The 19617-nt window shown below is 48.1% G+C and overlaps 1 protein-coding gene across 1 annotated transcript in view; it reads left to right on the forward strand.

Annotated features, from left to right (window-relative positions):
* Nucleotides 1-16247, forward strand: part of fars2 (phenylalanyl-tRNA synthetase 2, mitochondrial) — a 363050-nt gene extending 346803 nt beyond the window's left edge. Inside the window, exon 9 of the mRNA XM_055653812.1 lies at nt 15975-16247. Coding sequence (XP_055509787.1) covers nt 15975-16113 — 139 coding nt within the window. The 3' untranslated portion in view covers nt 16114-16247. The remainder of the gene's footprint in view (nt 1-15974) is intronic.
* Nucleotides 16248-19617: the final 3370 nt, after the last annotated feature.

Raw genomic sequence — 19617 nt, forward strand, 5'->3', positions numbered from 1 at the left:
ACTGAAAGGCAGCGGCAAACAGAAAAGTCTTCAGTCTAGATTTAAAAGAGCTGAGAGTTGCAGCAGACCTGCAGTTTTCTGGGAGTTTGTTCCAGATATGTGGTGCATAAAAACTAAATGCTGCCTCTCCATGTTTAGTTCTGACTCTGGGGACACAGAGCAGACCTGTCCCAGACGATCTGAGAGGTCTGGGTGGTTCGTAGCTAAGCAGAAGATCAGAAATGTATTTTGGCCCTAAACCATTCAGTGCTTTGTAAACCAACAGTAGTATTTTGAAATCAATTCTTTGACAGACAGGAAGCCAGTGTAAAGACCTCAGAACTGGAGTGATGTGATCTACTTTTTTGGTCTTAGTGAGGACTCGAGCAGCAGCGTTCTGAATTAACTGCAGCTGCCTGATCGACTTTTTAGGGAGACCTGTAAAGACACTGTTACAGTAGTCGAGCCTGCTGAAGAATAATGCAGAGAGCAGTTAATCTGTGGAACTCATTGCCACAGAGGGTTGTGGAGGCCAAGTCAGTGGATATTTTTAAGTCACCTATTCAGCATCTGTGGGGAACATGGATAGGTGACGTTTCACAGAGTGCTGGAGTAACTCAGCAGGTCTGGCAGCATCTCTGGAGAACAGGTAGAGGCAATGTTTTGGGTTGTGACCTTTCTTCAGACTGACTATCTCATCGACCTGATGAAGGGTCCCGACTCAAAACATCACCTATCCATGTTCTCCAGAGATGCTGCCTGACCCGCTGAGTTACTCCAGCACTCTGTGTTATTTTCACCATAAATCGGAGGCTGGAGGATACTGGCACAGTTATAGACTTGTAGACTGCATGGATACAGGCCCTTCGGCCCAACTTGCTCATGCCCACCTGGTAACATCCAGGTAAACCTAAATGTGGTGGGCATTTAAGCGCCAGGTTCACCTAATCTAGGTTAAAGATCACCTATTGCCTTACCTTTGATCCACTTGGATCACTCATTGCCATTAATCCCCCATTAATATTGAATGAGACCTGTTTCCAGTGTTATTAAGCTGAATGCCAAATCAAACAGCGTACTTCAACCTTAATATTTACAGTTGCATGAATAAAAAATTGAAACATTTTGTAAAGAAATTAATATTAACATGTAGAGTAAACACTATTACTGTACTATATCAACATTATTTACTAATGTGGCCATGAGATGAAATTTTAATTACTTGATATTCTCCAGCTTTCTACCTGACGTATATCCGTTTGACCATGAGAGGTCATGCAAGTTGTCATTCAGTTACTATTTCGCATTTTGCGTTCGTGTCACCAAAAACTTTAGACGCCCACCACACAGAGGGTGGTGGGTGCCTGGAACGCGCTACCAGGGGTGGTGGTGGAGGCAGATATGATAGTGGTCTTTGAGAGGCTTTTGGATTGGCACATGGATATGCAGGGAATGGAGGGACATGGATCACGTGTAGGCAGAGGAGATTAGTTAGCTTGGCATCATGTGCAAGAAGGAACTACAGTTGCTGGGTTACATCAAAGTTAGACGCAAAATGCTGGAGTAATTCACCGGGACAGGCAGCATCTGTGGAGAACATGGATGGGTGACGTTTTACAGAGTGCTGGAGTAACTCAGCAGGTCAGGCAGCATCTGTGGAGAACATGGGTAGGTGACGATTTGGCTCGAGACCCTTCATCGTACATGGCAATATGTTTGGCACAGATATTGTGGGCTTAAGGGCCTGTTCCTGTGTTTATTTTCTATGTTATATGTTCGATGTTCTTATTCAAGATTAACCTGTGAGTCACCCAAAGAGCAAACTGTACTGGTAACATTTTATTTCATACCAAAAACAGGAAATGTTGGAGATTGCCAGTTCAGGGAGCATCTGTCGAGAGGAAATTTTCAGCTCAATGATTTTTCATGAGTTCTAAAATCTCACCGTTGAATATAAGAGTAAGGAGGTCCTGAAGCAGCTCTGTGGTCAGGCCGCATCTGGAGTATTGCATGCAGTTCTGGTCGCCCCCATTACAGGAAGCATGTGGGGGCTTTGGAGAGGGTGCAGAAGAGGTTTACCGGAATGATGCCTGGATTAGAGGGTTTCAACCACAGGGCGATGTTGGACAGTCTTGGATTGTTTTCTCGGGAACGTCAGAGGGGAGATCGAAGTACCTGTATGTAAAATTATGAGAGGCATAGATAGGGTAGACAGTCAGAACCTTTTATCCCAGGGTGGAAATATCAAAGACTAAAGGACACAGCTGGAAGGTGAGAGGTGGAAAGTTTAAAGGAGATGTGTGTAAGTAAGTAAGTAAGTAAATTTTATGTATATAGCACGTTTAAATCAACTCGCGTTGAAACCAAAGTGCTTTACATGGAATAAATAATTAAGTTTCCGTACATCCATAAAAAAATGAATAAAAAGAAAAATGACACAACACTTTATAGAATTCAACATGAACTTTTCCCCACAATAGAATCAAAATGTTCCACTGTAGGGAAAGGCATCAGAAAGTTCAGTCCTCTTCCTCTGTGATCACCTGAGGTCGGGGCCTATTTGTGGCCTCCGCAGCCACAGGTTTTTTCACACTGAGGGTGGTGGGTGCCTGGAACGCGCTGCCAGGGGTGGTGGTGGAGGCAGATACGATAGTGGTGTATAGATGGACACGTGGATGTGCTGGGAATAGAGGGATATGGATCAAGTTACTTTCGCTTTAGTTTCAAGGGCGCAATGCGGAAACAGGCCCTTCGGCCCAACGAGTCCGCGCCGGCCAGCGATCTCCGCACATTAACACCACCCTACGCTAGGGACAATTTTTACATTCATACCGGGCTAAATCACCTACAAACCTGCACGTCTTTGGAGTGTGGGAGGAAACCGAAGTTCTCGGAGAAAACCCACACAGGTCTCGGGGAGAACGTACAAACTCTGTACAGACAGCACCCGTAGTCAGGATCGAACCGGGGTCTCTGGCAATGTTAGCGCTGTTGGGCAGCAACTCTACCGCTGCACCTCTTGTGCTAATGCATGTTAAGTTTAGTTTATTGTCTATTCCAGCATGGAATAGACAATAGACAATAGGTGCAGGAGTAGCCATATGGCCCTTCGAACCAGCACCGCAATTCACTATGATCATGGCTGATCATCCACACTCATTACCCCGTTCCTGCCTTTTCCCTATATCCCCTGACTCCACTATCTTTAAGAGCTCTATCCAACTCTCCCTTGAAAGCATCCAGAGCATTGGCCTCCACTGCCTCCTGAGGCAGAGAATTCCACAGAATCACAAACCTCTGTGTGAAAAGGTTTGGCCTCATCTCCGTTCTAAATGGCTTACCCACTTATTCTTAGACTGTGACCCCTGGTTCTGGACTCCCCGAACATCAGGAACATGTTTCCTGCGTCTAGCGTGTCCAATCCCTTAATAATCTTATGCTTCAATTAGATAACCTCTCATCCTTCTAAATTCCAGAGTGTACAAGCCCAGCCGCTCCATTCTCTCAGCACATGACAGTCCCGCCATCCCAGGGAATTAACCTTGTAAACCTACGCTGCACTCCTTCAATAACAAGAATAAATAGGCCCTTTGTCCCACTGAGTCCACGCCGACCAGCGATCACCCGTTCACACTAGTTATAATAATAATAGATAATAATAGACAATAGGTGCAGTAGTAGGCCATTCGGCCCTTCGAGCCAGCACCGCAATTCAATGTGATCATGGCTGATCATTCCCAATCAGTACCCCATTCCTGCCTTCACCCCATATCCCCTGACTCCGCTATCTTTAAAAGCCCTATCTAGCTCTCTCTTGAAAGCATCCAGAGAACCGGCCTCCACTGCCTTCTGAGGCAGAGAATTCCACAGACTCACAACTCTCTGTGAGAAAAAGTGTTTCCTCATCGTTCTAAATGGCTTACTCCTTATTCTTAAACTGTGGCCCCTGGTTCTGGACTCCCCCAACATCGGGAACATGTTTCCTGCCTCTAGCGTGTCCAAACCCTTAACAATCTAGTTCTAAGGTATCCCACTTTCTCGTCCACTCCCTACAGACTAGGGCCAATCTGCCTACAAACCCGCACGTCTTTAGGACATGGGAGGAACCAGGGCACCCGGAGGAAACCCACGCGGTCACAGGGAGAACGTGCAAACTCCACACCCAGATGGCACTCGTGGTCGGGTTGGAACCCGGGTCTCAGTCACCGTGAGGCAGCGGATCTACCAGCTGCACCACTCTGTCCTTCTGCGTTCGTGAATAAGAAGATATCAATTAAATCCTCCGAGGGGCAAATTTGATGTTTCAATTAACAAATGTTTATTACTTAAATATGAGCCTTTCGCCTTCTCATCTGTCCCGATTGACCCAAGTGTGGCCGTGATTGTAATTTGTCAGCTTTATAGCTGGCTTTATGGTCTCCTTTAATCTTACCGAGTACTATATATATATATATCTTTGTATGATCGGGTCAATGACAGAAGGTTGAGCTATCAAATCCGTAGCTATTTCATTTCCAGTCATTAGTTGGCAAGAAATATTCTTGAAATGACTTTCAGCACTTTCCAATTTTGGATGGGATTGCAACACTATGGTAATGGATTACCTGCTCCTTTACGCCAGTTCCCATTAAACCCAGTTGTACAGTGGCGTTTCCAGAGAAGATGTTCCCAGGCTGTGAGCTATTAGGTAGGATTAGTTTAGTCTAGTTTAGAGACACAGTGCGGAAACAGGCCCTTCGGCCCACCAAGTCCGCGCTGACCAGCGATCCCCGCACACTAAAGGGCCTGTCCCACATTCACGACCTAATTCACGACCTCTGCCGAGTTTGCCCTTGACTCATACTCGCAGCATGGTCGTCATTGAATGGTGGTGCTGGCTGGAAGGCCCGAATGGCCTATTCCTGCACCTATTGTCTATTGTCTATTGTCTTGAGAGGTCCTGACCTCCCATCTGCCCCATTGGTGACTTTTCAAATACAGGTCCACCGCCGACTTACAGGCACCCGAGGTCACGGCCTCGGAGTGGAGTCCAACGCTACCGGAGCGGTCCAGTGGGCTTCCAGGCGTCGAGACACGAGAGTCGGCCTCGGAAGTCGGCTATGTGACCGGACCAGCCCTACTTCCTCAAGGGTAATCAGGGATGGGCAACAGATTTTTGGCCTTGCCACGGAAGCCCAGGACCCAGAGTAGCAAGGCTGAAGTGGGCTCATTCATTTACCGGAGAGTTCCAAGCGGAAAGTGAGCATTGTGCAAGCATTATTGAACGTAGGCTTTTTAACTGCAGCAAGGTCACAGTCGATAAGCTGCAGGTTTGGGACCTCTGCATCTCTATTTTTACCCAGCAGCTGCTGTTTAATGCGTTCAGCCGCAGCCCTGGCTCAGTCATCGCTCAGAGCCTGGTCACCGTTCAGTATCAGAGTCACAGCCTCACGCAGCATGGAAACAGGCCCTTCGGCCCAACTCCTCCATGCTGACCATGAGTGAAGCTCGTCCTATTTGGATGTGTTTGGCCCAAATCCCTCTAATCCGTGCACCTGTCCATGCTGACCCACTGAGTTACTCCAGCACTCTGTGAAACGTCACCTATCCATGTTCTCCACAGATGCTGCCTGACCCGCTGAGTTACTCCAGCACTCTGTGAAACGTCACCTCTCCATGTTCTCCACAGAAGCTGCCTGACCCACTGAGCTACTCCAACACTCTGTGAAACGTCACCTATCCATGTTCTCCACAGAAGCTGCCTGACCCGCTGAGTTACTCCAGCACTCTGTGAAACGTCACCTATCCATGTTCTCCACAGAAGCTGCCTGACCCGCTGAGTTACTCCAGCACTCTGTGTCTATCTATCCAAATTTTGTTTTAAGTGTTTGTTATTTTAGGTCTAGATTAATTATTGTCACAACTACCTCCTCTGGCAGCTTGTTCCATACATCCCACCACCCTCTGTGAGAAAATGTTGCCCCTCGGCCCATCTTTCCCCCTTCAACTTAAACCTATGTCCTCAGGTTCTTGACCCCCCATACTCTGTGTTGGAGAAGTTGTCCATTCACCCTATCTATTCCCCTTATAATTTTATACACCTCTATAAGATCACACCTCAGCCTCCCGACCAGTCTCGACCCGAAACAATACCCACTCCTTCCCTCCAGAGATGCTGCCTGTCCAGTTGAGTTATAGACAATGGACAATAGACAATAGGTGCAGGAGTAGGCCATTCGGCCCTCCGAGCCAGCACTGCCATTCAATGTGATCATGGCTGATCATCCCCAATCAGTACCCCGTTCCTGCCTTCTCCCCATATTCCCTGACTCTGCTATTTTTAAGAGCCCTATCTAGCTCTCTCTTCAAAGCATCCAGAGAACCGGCCTCCACCGCCCTCTGAGGCAGAGAATTCCACAGACTCACCACTCGCTGTGAGAAAAAGTGTTTCCTCATCTCCGTTCTAAATGGCTTACCCCTTATTCTTAAACGGCAGCCCCTGGTTCTGGACTCCCCCAACATCGGGAACACGTTTCCTGCCTCTAGCCTGTCCAAGCCCTTAACAGTCTTCAGTGTTTTTGTGTCTATTCAAGAAATAATGTCCTAGCCTGCTCAACCTCTCCCTACAACTCAGGCCTTTAAGTCCTGGCCACATCCTGATAAATCTTTTCTGTACCTTTGCTGGGCATGCCCCCCAGCGCTTGTTTCCCTTACGCTGGGAAAAAGAGTCCGCTAGAACATACTGCTAGGGGTGGTGGTGGAAGCAGATATGATAGTGGTGGTGAAGAGGCTTTTAGATAGGCACATGGATATACGGAGAACGTTTGACGCCACTTTGCCTGTACTCGCTGGAGTTTAGAAGAACGAGGGGGGACCTCAGTGAAACGTACAGAATAGTGAAAGCCCTGGATAGAGTGGATGTGGAGAGGATATTTCCACTAGTGGGAGAGTCTAGGACCAGAGGTCCCAGCCTCAGAATTAAAGGACGTTCCTTTAGGAAGGAGATGAGGAGTAATTTCTTTAGTCAGAGGGTGGTGAATCTGTGGAATTCTTTGCCACAGATGGCTGTGGAGGCCAAGTCAATGGATATTGTTAAGGCAGAGAGAGATAGATTCTTGATTAGTGCGGGTGTCAGGGGTTATGGGGAGAAGGCAGGAGAATGGGGTTAGGAGGGAGACATAGATCAGCCATGATTGAATTGTGGAGTAGACTTGATGGGCTGAATGGCCTAATTATGCTCCTATCACTCATGATCTTACGTGTCACATGCAGGTAGAGTATAGAACTTGACATCATGTTCATACCCTGGGGGCCAAAGAGCCTGTTCCAATGCTGTAGGTTCATGTTTATTTATACCCGAGGTACAGGGAAAAGCTTTGTTGTGCAGGCTATCCACAGATCAGATAATGTTACACATAAATACATTCAGGTCAAACTCCAGTACAACAGGTAGAGCAAAAGGGAAGATACAGAGTGCAGAATATAGTACTCATCATTGTAGCGCATCAGTTCCAGAGACAAAGTCCAATGTCCGCAATGGGGTAGAGGTGAATCGGACAGCACCCTAGCTGTTCTATGGTGTACATGGTGGCTGAGGTGGTGTTTTTGTGAGAAAATCTGTGGAATTCTCTGCCTCAGAGGGCGGTGGAGGCCAATTCTCTGGATGCTTTCGAGAAAGATTTGGATGAAGCTCTTAAAGATAGCGGAGTCAGGGGATATGGGGAGAAGGCAGGAACGGGGCACTGATTGTGGATGATCAGCCATGAGCACATTGAATGGCAGTGCTGGCTCGAAGGGCCGATTGGCCTACTCCTGCACCAATTGTCTATTGTCTATTGTCTATCTCAACAAGGTCACCCCTCTGCCTTACTACGCTCCAAAGAAAACAGTCCCAATCTATTCCTTTAGCTCAACCCAACAAGCCCAGTAACATCTTACTTGTATTTCCAACTTAATGCCATCCTCCCTGTAGCTGGGCAACCAGAACTGCCCCCGTGCTCCAAGTGTGGTCTCGCCAAGGAGCTGTGCAGCTGCACCATGATGCCAGTGGAAATATTTTGACCACTTTAATGAATGGATCTATGATGACTTGGAACCTAGCCACCAAACATCTCCATAATGCATGTGGCAGTTCAAACATTGAGATTGAAGTAACCTTGGTTCTGGATCAGAGTTGCAGTTTCTCGTACATACCCGGGACATGAGGAACTGCAGATGCTGGTGCGCAAAAACAACCACAAAGTGCCGGAGTAACTCAGCGGGTCAGGCAGCATCTCTGGAGAACGGTTTGGATCTATAACGTCACCTATCCATGTTCTCCACAGATGCTGCCTGACCCGCTGAGTTACTCCAGCACTCTGTGAAACGTCACCTATCCATGTTCTCCACAGATGCTGCCTGACCCGCTGAGTTACTCCAGCACTGTGAAATGTCACCTATCCATGTTCTCCACAGATGCTGCCTGACCCGCTGAATTACTCCAGCACTCTGTGAAACGTCACCTATCCATGTTCTCCACAGATGCTGCCTGACCCGCTGAGTTACTCCAGCACTCTGTGAAACGTCACCTATCCATGTTCCCCACAGATGCTGCCTGACCCGCTGAGTTACTCTAGCCTGAGCGGGTCACGCAGCAATCTCTGGAGAACATGGATAGGTGACGTTTCACAGAGTGCTGGAGTAACTCAGTGGGTCAGGCAGCATCTCTGGAGGAGATGTTAAGTGATGTTTGGGGTCGAGACCCTTCCTCAGACTAATGGTACCAGGTGAGACAAAGCTGGGAAATAGATGTGGGTTTATAACAATGCCTGGCGAGTGATAGTTGGATATATCACTTGCCGGGCTTTGTCCTGATGCCATCTCTCTTCCAGGCTTTCTTCTCTCCACTACGGTCGGTGTGAAGAAAGGTCCCGAATCCAAAGGCCATGCTGTCTGACCCGCTGAGTTTTTAGTGGAATTGAAAGACATAGCATGGAAACAGGCCCTTCGGCCCATCGAGTCCGTGCCGACCATCGATCACCTGTTCACTCTAGTTCTCTGTTTCACTTCTCACCCACTCCCTGCACACGGGGGGTGGGGGGCATTTTACAGGGCGGCATGGTGACACAGCCTGACGGCCAATTAACCTACAAACCCACACGTCTTTGCAGTGTGGGTGGAATTCGAAGATCTCGGAGAAAACCCACGGGGAGAACGTACAAACTCCGTACAGACAGCGCCCGTAGTCAGGATGGAACCCGGGTCTCTGGCGCTGTGAGGCAGCAACTACCGTTGCCTATGAGAGACAAGGAATTAGAGTCATATAACATATAACCATATAACAATTACAGCACGGAAACAGGCCATCTCGACCCTTCTAGTCCGTGCCGAACACATAATCTCCCCTAGTCCCATATACCTGCGCTCAGACCATAACCCTCCATTCCCTTCCCATCCATATAACTATCCAATTATTTTTAAATAATAAAAACGAACCTGCCTCCACCACGTTCACTGGAAGCTCATTCCACACAGCTACCACTCTCTGAGTAAAGAGGATCCCCCTCATGTTACCCCTAAATTTCAGTCCCTTAATTCTCATGTCATGTCCCCTTGTTTGAATCTTCCCTACTCTCAGTGGGAAAAGCTTTTCCACGTCAACTCTGTCTATCCCTCTCATCATTTTAAAAACCTCTATCAAGTCCCCCCTTAACCTTCTGCGCTCCAAAGAATAAAGCCCTCAGTCATAGAGTGATACAGTGTGGAAACAGGCCCTTCAGCCCAACTTGCCCACACCGGCCAACATGTCCCAGCTACACTAGTCCCACCTGCCTAGGCCTGGTCCATACCCCTCCAAACCTCCTATCCATGTACCTGTCTAACTGTTTCTTAAAGATTGGGATAGTCCCAGCCTCGACTACCTCGTCCGGCAGCTCGTTCCATACACGCTCCACCATCTGTGTGAAAAATGACACCTCAGATTCCTATTAAATCTTTTCCCCATCACCTTGAACCTATGTCCTCTGGTCCTCGATTCCCCTACTCTGGACGAGAGACAGTGCATCCACCCGATCTATTGTCCCTAGTGTGTGTAGGGTAGAGTTAGTGTGAGGGAATCGCTGGCCGGTGCGGACTCGGTGGATATACGATAAGATCACCCCTCATCCTCCTGCGCTCCAAGGAATAGAGTCCCAGCCTACTCAACCTCTCCCTGCAGCTCACACCCTCCAGTCCTGGCAAGATGTTGTCGGAGTGTTGGTGCTAACGGCTGCTGACTGCTGGCCTCTCCTTGGGATGCCCTTCTCCAGTGCCGTCTGTCAGAGGGGTCAGACTAGGGCTGAAGATGACTTTTGTTTGTGGCAGGGTGAGGCAGCTCACACGTACGCACAAATCACCTCCTCATAACATCCTGGGGCCCAATGATTGATGCCAAAACGTAATCACAGCCGCCCCCAGTCAATTCTTTATAATACTTTTAGCATCAACACAGACAGCCTTGATATTTTTCAAAAAGATTTAGTAACTCGTGGCATTCATTATTTCAAGGAACAAAGTGACCCGTAAAATCAGTCTTAATCGATGCACGTCCTTAACTTTATTGAATGGTGGAGCAAAAAAACTGTCACGCTTATACTTGCTTCAGAAGAGCTGCTGCCTCACGGCGCCAGAGACCCGGATCCCATTCTGACCACGGCTGCTGTCTGTACGGAGTTTGTACTTCTCCCCGTGACCTGCGTGGGTTTTCTCCGGGATCTCCGCTTTCCTCCCACACTCCAAAGGCGCCTGGTTTGTAAGTTAATTGGCTTCAGAAAAATTGTAAATTGTCCCTGGTGTGTTAAGGATAGTGTTAGTGTGCGGGGATAGTACCAGTGTTTGGCGCAGACTCGCTGGGCCGAGGGGCCTGTTTCTGCGCTGTCTCTCTCAAACTAAGACTAAAAAAGACTTCTATTTACGTTCTTCACCCCATTTCATATTAAGCTATGTTTCAAGAGAGAGCTGGATAGGGCTCTTAAAGATAGCGGAGTCGGGGGATGTGGGGAGAAGGCAGGAACGGTGTACTGATTGTGGATAATCAGCCATGATCACATTGAATGGCAGTGCTGGCTCGAAGGGCCGAATGGCCTCCTCCTGCACCTATTGTCTATTGTCCTCCCCACTTTGTTGTGCTTCCCAGAGAGGCCACTCCCTCCGCAGCTCCTGACTGCCCAGGCACTTTTCCACAGCGACCGCCACATGCACTGTTCTGAATGGGGCGGCACGGTGGCGCAGCGGAAGATGTCTGCCTTACAGCGCTCACAGCGCCAGAGACCCGGGTTCCATCCCGACTACGGGTGCTGTCTGTACGGAGTTTGTCCGTTCTCCCCGTGACCTGCGTGGGTTTCAGTTTCCTCCCAAGCTTCAAAGACGTACAGGTATGTAGGTTAATTGGCTTGCTATCAATGTAAAATTGTCCCGAATGTGTGTAGGGTAGTGTTAGTGTGCGGGGATCGCTGGTCGGCGCGGACTCGGTGGGCCGAAGGGCCTGTTTCCCCACTGTATCACTAAACTAAACTGTAACACCTGTTGTGATAGACCCTGCCTCAACTAGCTCCTCGAGTCATAGATAGAGTCACAGAGCGATACAGTGTGGAAACAGGCCCTTCGGCCAAACTTGCCCACACCGGCCAACAATGCCCCATCTACACTAGTCCCACCTGCCTGCACTTAGTCCATATCCCTCCAAACATGTTCCATCCATGTACCTGTCTAACTGTTTCGTAAAAGTTGTAATAGTCCCAGAACCAACTATCTCCTCTGGCGGCTCGTTCCATACACCCACCACCTTCTGTGTGAAAACGTTACCCCTCAGATTCCTAGTACATCTTTTCCCCTCCACCTTGAACCTATGTCCTCTGGTCAATAGACAATAGGTGCAGGAGTAGGCCATTTGGCCCTTCGAGCCAGCACCGCCATTCAAAGTGATCATGGCTGATCATCCCCAATCAGTACCCCGTTCCTGCCTTCTCCCCATATCCCCTGACTGCTATTTTTAAGAGCCCTATCTTGCTCTCTCTTGAAAGCATCCAGAGAACCGGCCTCCACCGCCCTCTGAGGCAGAGAATTACACACTCACCTCTCTCTGGGAGAAAAAGTGTTTCCTCATCTCCGTTTTAAATGGCTTACTCCTTATTCTTAAACTGTGGCCCCTGGTCCTCGATTCCCCTACTCTGGGCAAGAGACTCTGTGCATCTACCCGATGTACTCCGCTTATAATTTTATACACATCTCTAAGATCACTCCTCATTCTCCTGCCTCCAAGGACTAAAGTCCTAGCCTGCCCCAACCTCTCCCTGTAGCTCAGGCCCTTGACATACTCCTAAATCTTCCCTACACACTTTCCAGTGTAATGGAAGGTGGCCGGAACTGAACACAAAACTCCATATGTGGTCTCACCAATGTCTTGCACAACTATAATGTGACATTTTATACTCATTTTATACCCAGCATGCCTTCATCAGTCAAGAAATTCATTTTATTTTGGATCAATTCAATTGAGCCATAAATCAATTTGAAATTAAATCTGAAATTGGTTGGCTGCATTCTATGTTTGAAACTTTGCATAACTTTCTTGTTCATCATGGTTTCTCTAAAGTAACCTTAATCTAATTCCACTGGATTAGGGTCGTGACTGGAAGAGGCCCCAACTTGAAACGTTCTCCAGAGATGCTGCCTGACCCGCTGAGCTACTCCAGCACTCTGTGAAACGTCACCTATCCATGTTCTCCAGAGATGCTGCCTGACCCGCTGAGTTACTCCAGCACTGTGTGAAACGTCCCGCTGAGTTACTACAGCACTCTGTGAAACGTCACCTATCCATGTTCTCCACAGATGCTGCCTGACCCGCTGAGTTATTCACGTGGCATGATGACATATTGACGCGTGGTGTTTTTTCGAGTGTCGCGACTATTTTTTGTTGCCGCTGGATTTTGAAATGCTCAAAATCTTTCGGCGACGCTGATATGACGCCGGCAGTCGTCGAAAAAAATCAGTAAGCGGGACCGGCCCTTTAGTCAGCAAGACGTGTAAGAAAGAACTGCAGACGCTGTTTTAAATCGAAGGTAGACGCAAAATGGCTGGAGTAACTCAGCGGGACAGGCAGCGTCTCTGGAGAGAAGGAATGGGTGACGTTTCGGGTCGAGACATCACCCATTCCGTCTCTCCAGAGATGCTGCCTGTCCCGCTAAGTTACTCCAGCATTTTGTGGCACCCGTAGTGAGGATGGAACGCGGGTCTCTGGCCCCGTGCGGCAACAACTCTGCCGCTGCGCCACCGCGCTGCTCATCCCTGCTGCAAGTCGGACACAGATTCACAAAGCAACTGAGATTGGAGAATAAATTGGCCTCGGATGACAAAAGGCTGAGCAGTGTGCGTGCATGGTTTCCACATCTTGCCAGTTGAGAAGGAAACGCTGAGATGATTGGACTAATGAATCAGTTCATCACTAGACTGCGTCGAGTTCATCTGACTGGACCAGAAAAATATTAATAAAATTAGCAGTGTTAGAATGTGTTTGTTGCCAGCTCATAGGCATAGAACACGGAACAATACCATGCAGAAACAGACTGAAGAAGGGACTCGACCCGAAACGTCACCCATTCCTTCTCTCCAGAGATGCTGCCTGTCCCCGCTGAGTTACTCCAGCATTGCGTGCCTATCTTCATTGTAAACCAGCATCTGCAGTTCCTTCATGCTCAGAAACAGACCCTTCAGCCCATAATGCCTCTGCTTCATTCAGATTGCCTCTCACCTTTTTAAATCTTTCGCCTCTCATCTTAAACATATCCCCTGTTCTTGAATCCCCTACTCTGGGAAAAGCCTCTGTGCATTTACCTTATCTCCCCAATAACAAGAGGAGTCGAATATAGGAGGAAAAAGGTCCTTCTGCAGTTGTACATAGCCACACCTGGAGTATTGTGTGCAGTTTAGGCCCCCTAATTTGAGGAAGGACATTCTTGCTATTGAGGGAGTGCAGCGTAGGTTTACAAGGTTAATTCCCGGGATGGCGGGACTGTCATATGCTGAGAGAATGGAGCGACTGGACTTGTACACTCTGGAGTTTAGAAGGATGAGAGGGTATCTCATTGAAACATATAAGATTGTTAAGGGTTTGGACACGCTAGAGGCAGGAAACATGTTCCTGATGTTGGGGGAGTCCAGAACCAGGGGCCACAGTTTAAGAATAAGGGGTAAGCCATTTAGCACAGAGACGAGGAAACACTTTTTCTCACAGAGAGTGGCGAGTCTGTGGAATTCTCCTCCTCAGAGGGCGGTGGAGGCGGGTTCTCTGGATGTTTTCAAGAGAGAGCTAGATAGGGCTCTTAAAGATAGCGGAGTCAGAGGATATGGGAGAAGGCAGGAACAGGTACTGATTGGAGATGATCAGCTATGATCACATTGAATGGCGGTGCTTGCTCGAGTGGCCTACTGCATCTATTGTTTATTGTCTAATGTCAATGATTTTAAACACCTCTATCAGATCACCCCTCATCCTCCTGCGCTCCAAGGAATAGAATTCCAGCTTGCCCATCCTCTCCCTGAAGCTCAAACCCTCGATTCTTGCCAACAGCCCCATAAATCTCCTCACTCATATAGTCTTAGAGTCATACAATTTAGAAACAGGCCCTTTGGCCCAACTTGCCACACCGGCCAACATGTCCCAGCTACGCTAGTCCCACCTGCCAGCATTTGGTCCATATCCATCCAAACCTGTCCTATCCATGTACCTGTTTTGGGATAGTCCCAGCCTCAACGACCTCCTCTGGCAACTTGTTCCATACACCCACCACCCTTTGTGTGAAAAAGCTAAACCCATGTCCTCTGGTCCTCGATTCCCCTACTCTGGGCAAGTGCATCTACCCGATCTATTCCTCTCATGATCTTATACACCTCTATAAGATCACCTCTCATCCTCCTGCGTTCTAAGGAATAGAGTCCCAGCCTACTCAGCCTCTGCCTATTGCTCAAACCCTCTAGCCCTCTAGCAACATCCTCGTACTCTTTCCAGCTTGATAATATCTTTCCTATGACACGGTGCCCAGAACTGAACACAATACTCTACTTTGAAGAATTTTCCCTCCTCTCTCCGAAGACATTTTGGCAACCTCCTCAATCTGAAGAAGGGTCTCGACCTGAAACGTCGCCTATTCCTTCTCTCCATAGATGCTGCCTCACCCGCTGCGTCCCGCGAGCATTTTTGTCTACCTACAAGTGTGCCCTCACCAACGTCTTATACAACTGTAACATGACCTCCCAACGTCTATACTCTTGCCAGATTGACACCATCCTTCCTATAGCAGGGTGGCCAAAGTTGAATGCATGACACCAAGTGTAGTCTCGCCAACGTCTTGGACAACAGTGATGTGATGCCCCAACTTGTGCACCTTCTGCTGCTCCAAACACTCTTCTTCTCCCTCTGTACATCATGTTGTAACAATGGCGCAGTGATAGAGCTGCTGCCTCAGTGCGCCAGAGATCCGAGTTTCATCTTGACGACGGTGCTGTCTGTACAGAGTTTGCACGTTCTCCCCGTGACCTGCGTAAGTTTTCTTTGAGATTCTCGGTTTCCTCCCACACCCCAAAGACGTGCGGGTTTTAGGCTAATTGGCTTGGTATTAATGTAAAATTGTCCCTAATGTGCGTAAGACAGTGTTAAGGGCCTGTCCTACTTTCACGACCTCTGCCGAGTTTGCCTCGCAGCTTGGTTGTCACGAGGTCGTGGGTAGGTCATAGCAGGCTGTGATGCTAGTCGTAGGTACTCGTGGCATCAAGTAGGTCGGGGCATTTTTTCCAGCCTAATGAAAAATGTCCATGAGTAAAGAAGGGTGTGAATTAGGTTGTGAAAGTGGGACAGGCCCTTTAGTGTGCGGGGATCACTGGTCGGTGCGGACTCGGTGGGCTGAAGGGCCTGTTTCCGCGCTGTATCTCTAAACCAAACTGGAAGTGGTAAATGTGGCTCGTGTGTTCCAGCGGATAAACGTATCCTTGTTTTCTCTGTGTAGGACGGGAAAGATGAGCCACTGCTACAGGATCACCTACCGTCACACAGAACGAACACTGACCCAGGAGGAGGTGAACACCATTCATCGCAATATTGAACGAAGTGCCGTGGAGAAGTTGGGAGTAGAGGGCAGATTCTAAATCACGAAAATGGTGCAATGTTTCTACATTTGCCTGTCAGCCCTTCTGTTCTACGGGAAAAAAGTGATGAATTATAAAGAATATTGTAATTATGGCCAAACTCGATTTCAATAAAGCTGAATATTTTGAGTGGATGTTTGTGACTTTGTGTGTGCAGGAAGACTAACCCTCACCTGTAAAGCTGGACGGTTTTTAAACACTGGACTCCGTGCTGCCTGCCTGCCTAGAGCTAAACTGCCTCAATGCACAGTAGAAAGCTTACTGTCGGCTTGCTTCACAGCATGGTTTGGGAACAGCTCTGTTCAACACCGCAAGAAATCACGGAGAATTGTGGATGTAGCCCAGTCCGTCACACAGACCACACTCCCCACCATTGTAGATGTAGCCCAGTCCATCACACTCCCCACCATCGACTCCATCTACACTTCACGCTGACTCGAATAAGCAGCCGACACAATCAAAGACTTGTCCCTGTCCCACCCCGGTCATTCCTTCTCCTCCCCGCTCCCGTCCGGCAGAAGGTACAGAAGCTTGAAAGCGCGCACCACCAGACTCAGGAACAGCTTCTTCCCCTCTGTTATCAGGCTTCTGAACGGTCCTTCCATAAGCTAGGGCACTGTCCGATTCACCTCTACCCCATTGCGGACATTGGACTTTGTCTCTGGAACTGATGCGCTACAATGCTGAGAACTATATTCTGCACTCTGTATCTTCCCCTTTGCTCTACCTATTGGACCATATTTATGTACGGTGTTATCTGATCTTGACGGATAGCAAAGCTTTTAGCTGGAGCTTAGTACACATGACAATGATAAACCTAACCCCATTTATTCCCCTAAAACAATATATTAATGGCATCCTGCATTCATTAGTCTAAGATCACTCATCAACGCTTTCATATCTTGCCCTGGTTAGACTTCACAAAATGCAACACCTCACACTTCTCTGTATTAAATTCCATCAACCATTCCTCCGCCCACCTGGCCAATCGATCCAGATCCTGCTACAATCGTTCACAACCATCTTCAATATCTGCAAAACCACTCACTTTAGAGTCATCAGCAAACTTGCTAATCTTGCCCTGTATGTTCTCATCCAAATCATTGATGTAGATGACAAACAGTAACGGGCCCAGCACCGAACCCTGAGGCACACCACTAGTCACAGGCCTCCAGTCTGAGAAGCAACGTTCCATCATCACCCTCTGCTTCCTTCCATGGAGCCAAGTTCCCCGTTAACCGACATCCCTCTAGTTCTTGTCGATGCGCGATTGTAAAATGGACATGACAGACCAGGAAATGCCTGAAATAGTCCAAGCACTGGCAAGCCACAGAGATGGGGAGTCAGTTGACGTATCCAGTCTAGGGCGGCACAGTGGCGCAGCGGTAGAGTTGCTGCCTCACAGCGCCAGAGACCCGGGTTCGATCCTGACTACGGGTGCTGTCTGTACAGAGTTTGCACGTTCTCCCCGTGACCTGCGTGGGTTTTCCCTGTGTGCTCTGGTTTCCCCCCACACCCCAAAGACGTGCAGGTTTGTAGGTTAATCGACTTTGGTAAAATTGTAAATGTAAAATTGTCCTGGTGTGTGTAGGATAGTGTGAAGGGCCTGTCCCACTTAGGCTCATTTTTAAGCGACTACAGGCGACTAGGCCAGGGTGTCGCCAGTACGGTCGTGAGTCGTCTCCTCAGTCGCCCAATGAGCGTAGCTTAACTTATCCGGAAGTGGCGGCTCGCCTGCAGTCCGTTTGTCTTTTCCCTTTTTGTTTTCTTTTGTCAGTTTACAGTTTATTTCAGTTTATTTTAGTTGTGTATGTGTGAGTGGGGGAGAGAAACTTGTTTTAGTATCTTCCTTCGGGAAGGATGCGACCTTTTCTTGTCGTATCCCCGTCTCCGTCTGCGCTGAGGCCTAATGGCAGAGCTGGCAGCCTCCAACTTTGAGGCTCCGGAGGCAGAGCCAGCCAGGACTTGCCAACGCGAGGCTGGCCGACTTCGGGGCTGTGGTGGTCGAGGGGGAGGAAACAAACACGCCTGGTACAATCAGGGTGGAACCAGCAAATGGGTGCAAATTCCCAGGATTCCGACCAATCTCGTCCATGATAAAAGCAGGGAACACTTTTTTTTTGGAAGAAGCATCAAATTGGAACATTCATAAATTAGAGGGGCAGAATTAGGCCATTCGGCCCATCAAGTCTACTCCGCCATTCAATCGTGGCCGTTTCTGGACATGTGGCAATATAACGCTCATGAAGCTTGGATGGAATAATAGTAAGATTAAACAAGAACTTTCCAGTTTGAAGTTTGATCTGTATTTTATGAGGAGTTACGATGAGCAATTACGTGAAGAGCACGCTCAGCACGCATGTGCGGCATACTTCAAAGCAGCGGTGTGGAATCACAGATAGACACAGTTATTGAAGTAAACATAGTAAAGAAAAGGAGACATCAGTTTATCAGTTTGACCCATATTATTGAGGGTGGGAGCGGAGGGCACGTAATCCCTCATCGTAACTCCTCGTAAAATACAGATCAAACTTCAAACTGATAAGTTCTCGTTTAATCTTACTATTTTACTTCGGAGTCACGTGAGTGACTACGTGAAGACTTCAAAGCTCTGTGATTTCAAACCGTGTAACAGTTATTACTTCACGCACTGCCGAAGTCCTTGAGGGAGGAAGTGTGTTATCGTAATCAACCAATGAATCTGTTTGTAGAAAAACACAATGGTATTTTTTAACAATAACAACAAAGAAATTAAATTGCTCCCCTGGGCTTAAATTAAATATTTGCAGTCTGTAAAATCTTTTCTGCAAATAAAACAGGTTTTGCCAACGGCTTATTATAAAATTTCTGAACGGTCTTTCCCCCGGCCATCCTGCTGTAGCCAGGATGTGGTCTATAGGCAAGTCCATTCTTTTAGCCGTCGACGTGGATGCTGCCCTGGTGGAATGAAATTTGTACATGTTAGTGTTTATCCCAGCAGCTTTTAGCACCTGCTTGAGCCATCTCAAAATGGTTTGACTCGTCACCCGACCATAAAGTTTTTATGACTGACCCACAAGGCTTTTCATCTCCCTCGAATATTTTGGTTGTATCTATGTAGGATAGTAGGGTCATGGCACATAACCGTGGTTCTGGTGGGTAAGCCCAGAACCCCACGACTGGATTAGGTGTTCCTGGTCTGCTCTGTTTGATCATTCCCTGGATAACGACAGAGATCTGGTCTGGAGCTGTGAGCAGGGTGTCCAATTGCAATAGGTATAGTGACTGGACCCTCTGTGCAGATACAAGTGCCATCAACATGAGTGTTTTGAGCATAGATTGTTCCAGGTTGAGGGATCTGGCTGGTGGCCATCCCCTGAGGTATGTCAGGGCCACACTGACATCCCATATATGGGTGTACCTTGGTCTAGAGGATTAGAGTTGTAAATACCCTTCATTAGTTTAACCACCAGCGGGTGGGACCCCATGGCCTGTTGTCCTGGAGCTGGTTTTAAATAGACAGGC

Source organism: Leucoraja erinacea, chromosome 2, assembly GCF_028641065.1.
Source record: "Leucoraja erinacea ecotype New England chromosome 2, Leri_hhj_1, whole genome shotgun sequence".
NCBI classification, from domain to species: Eukaryota; Metazoa; Chordata; class Chondrichthyes; order Rajiformes; family Rajidae; genus Leucoraja; species Leucoraja erinaceus.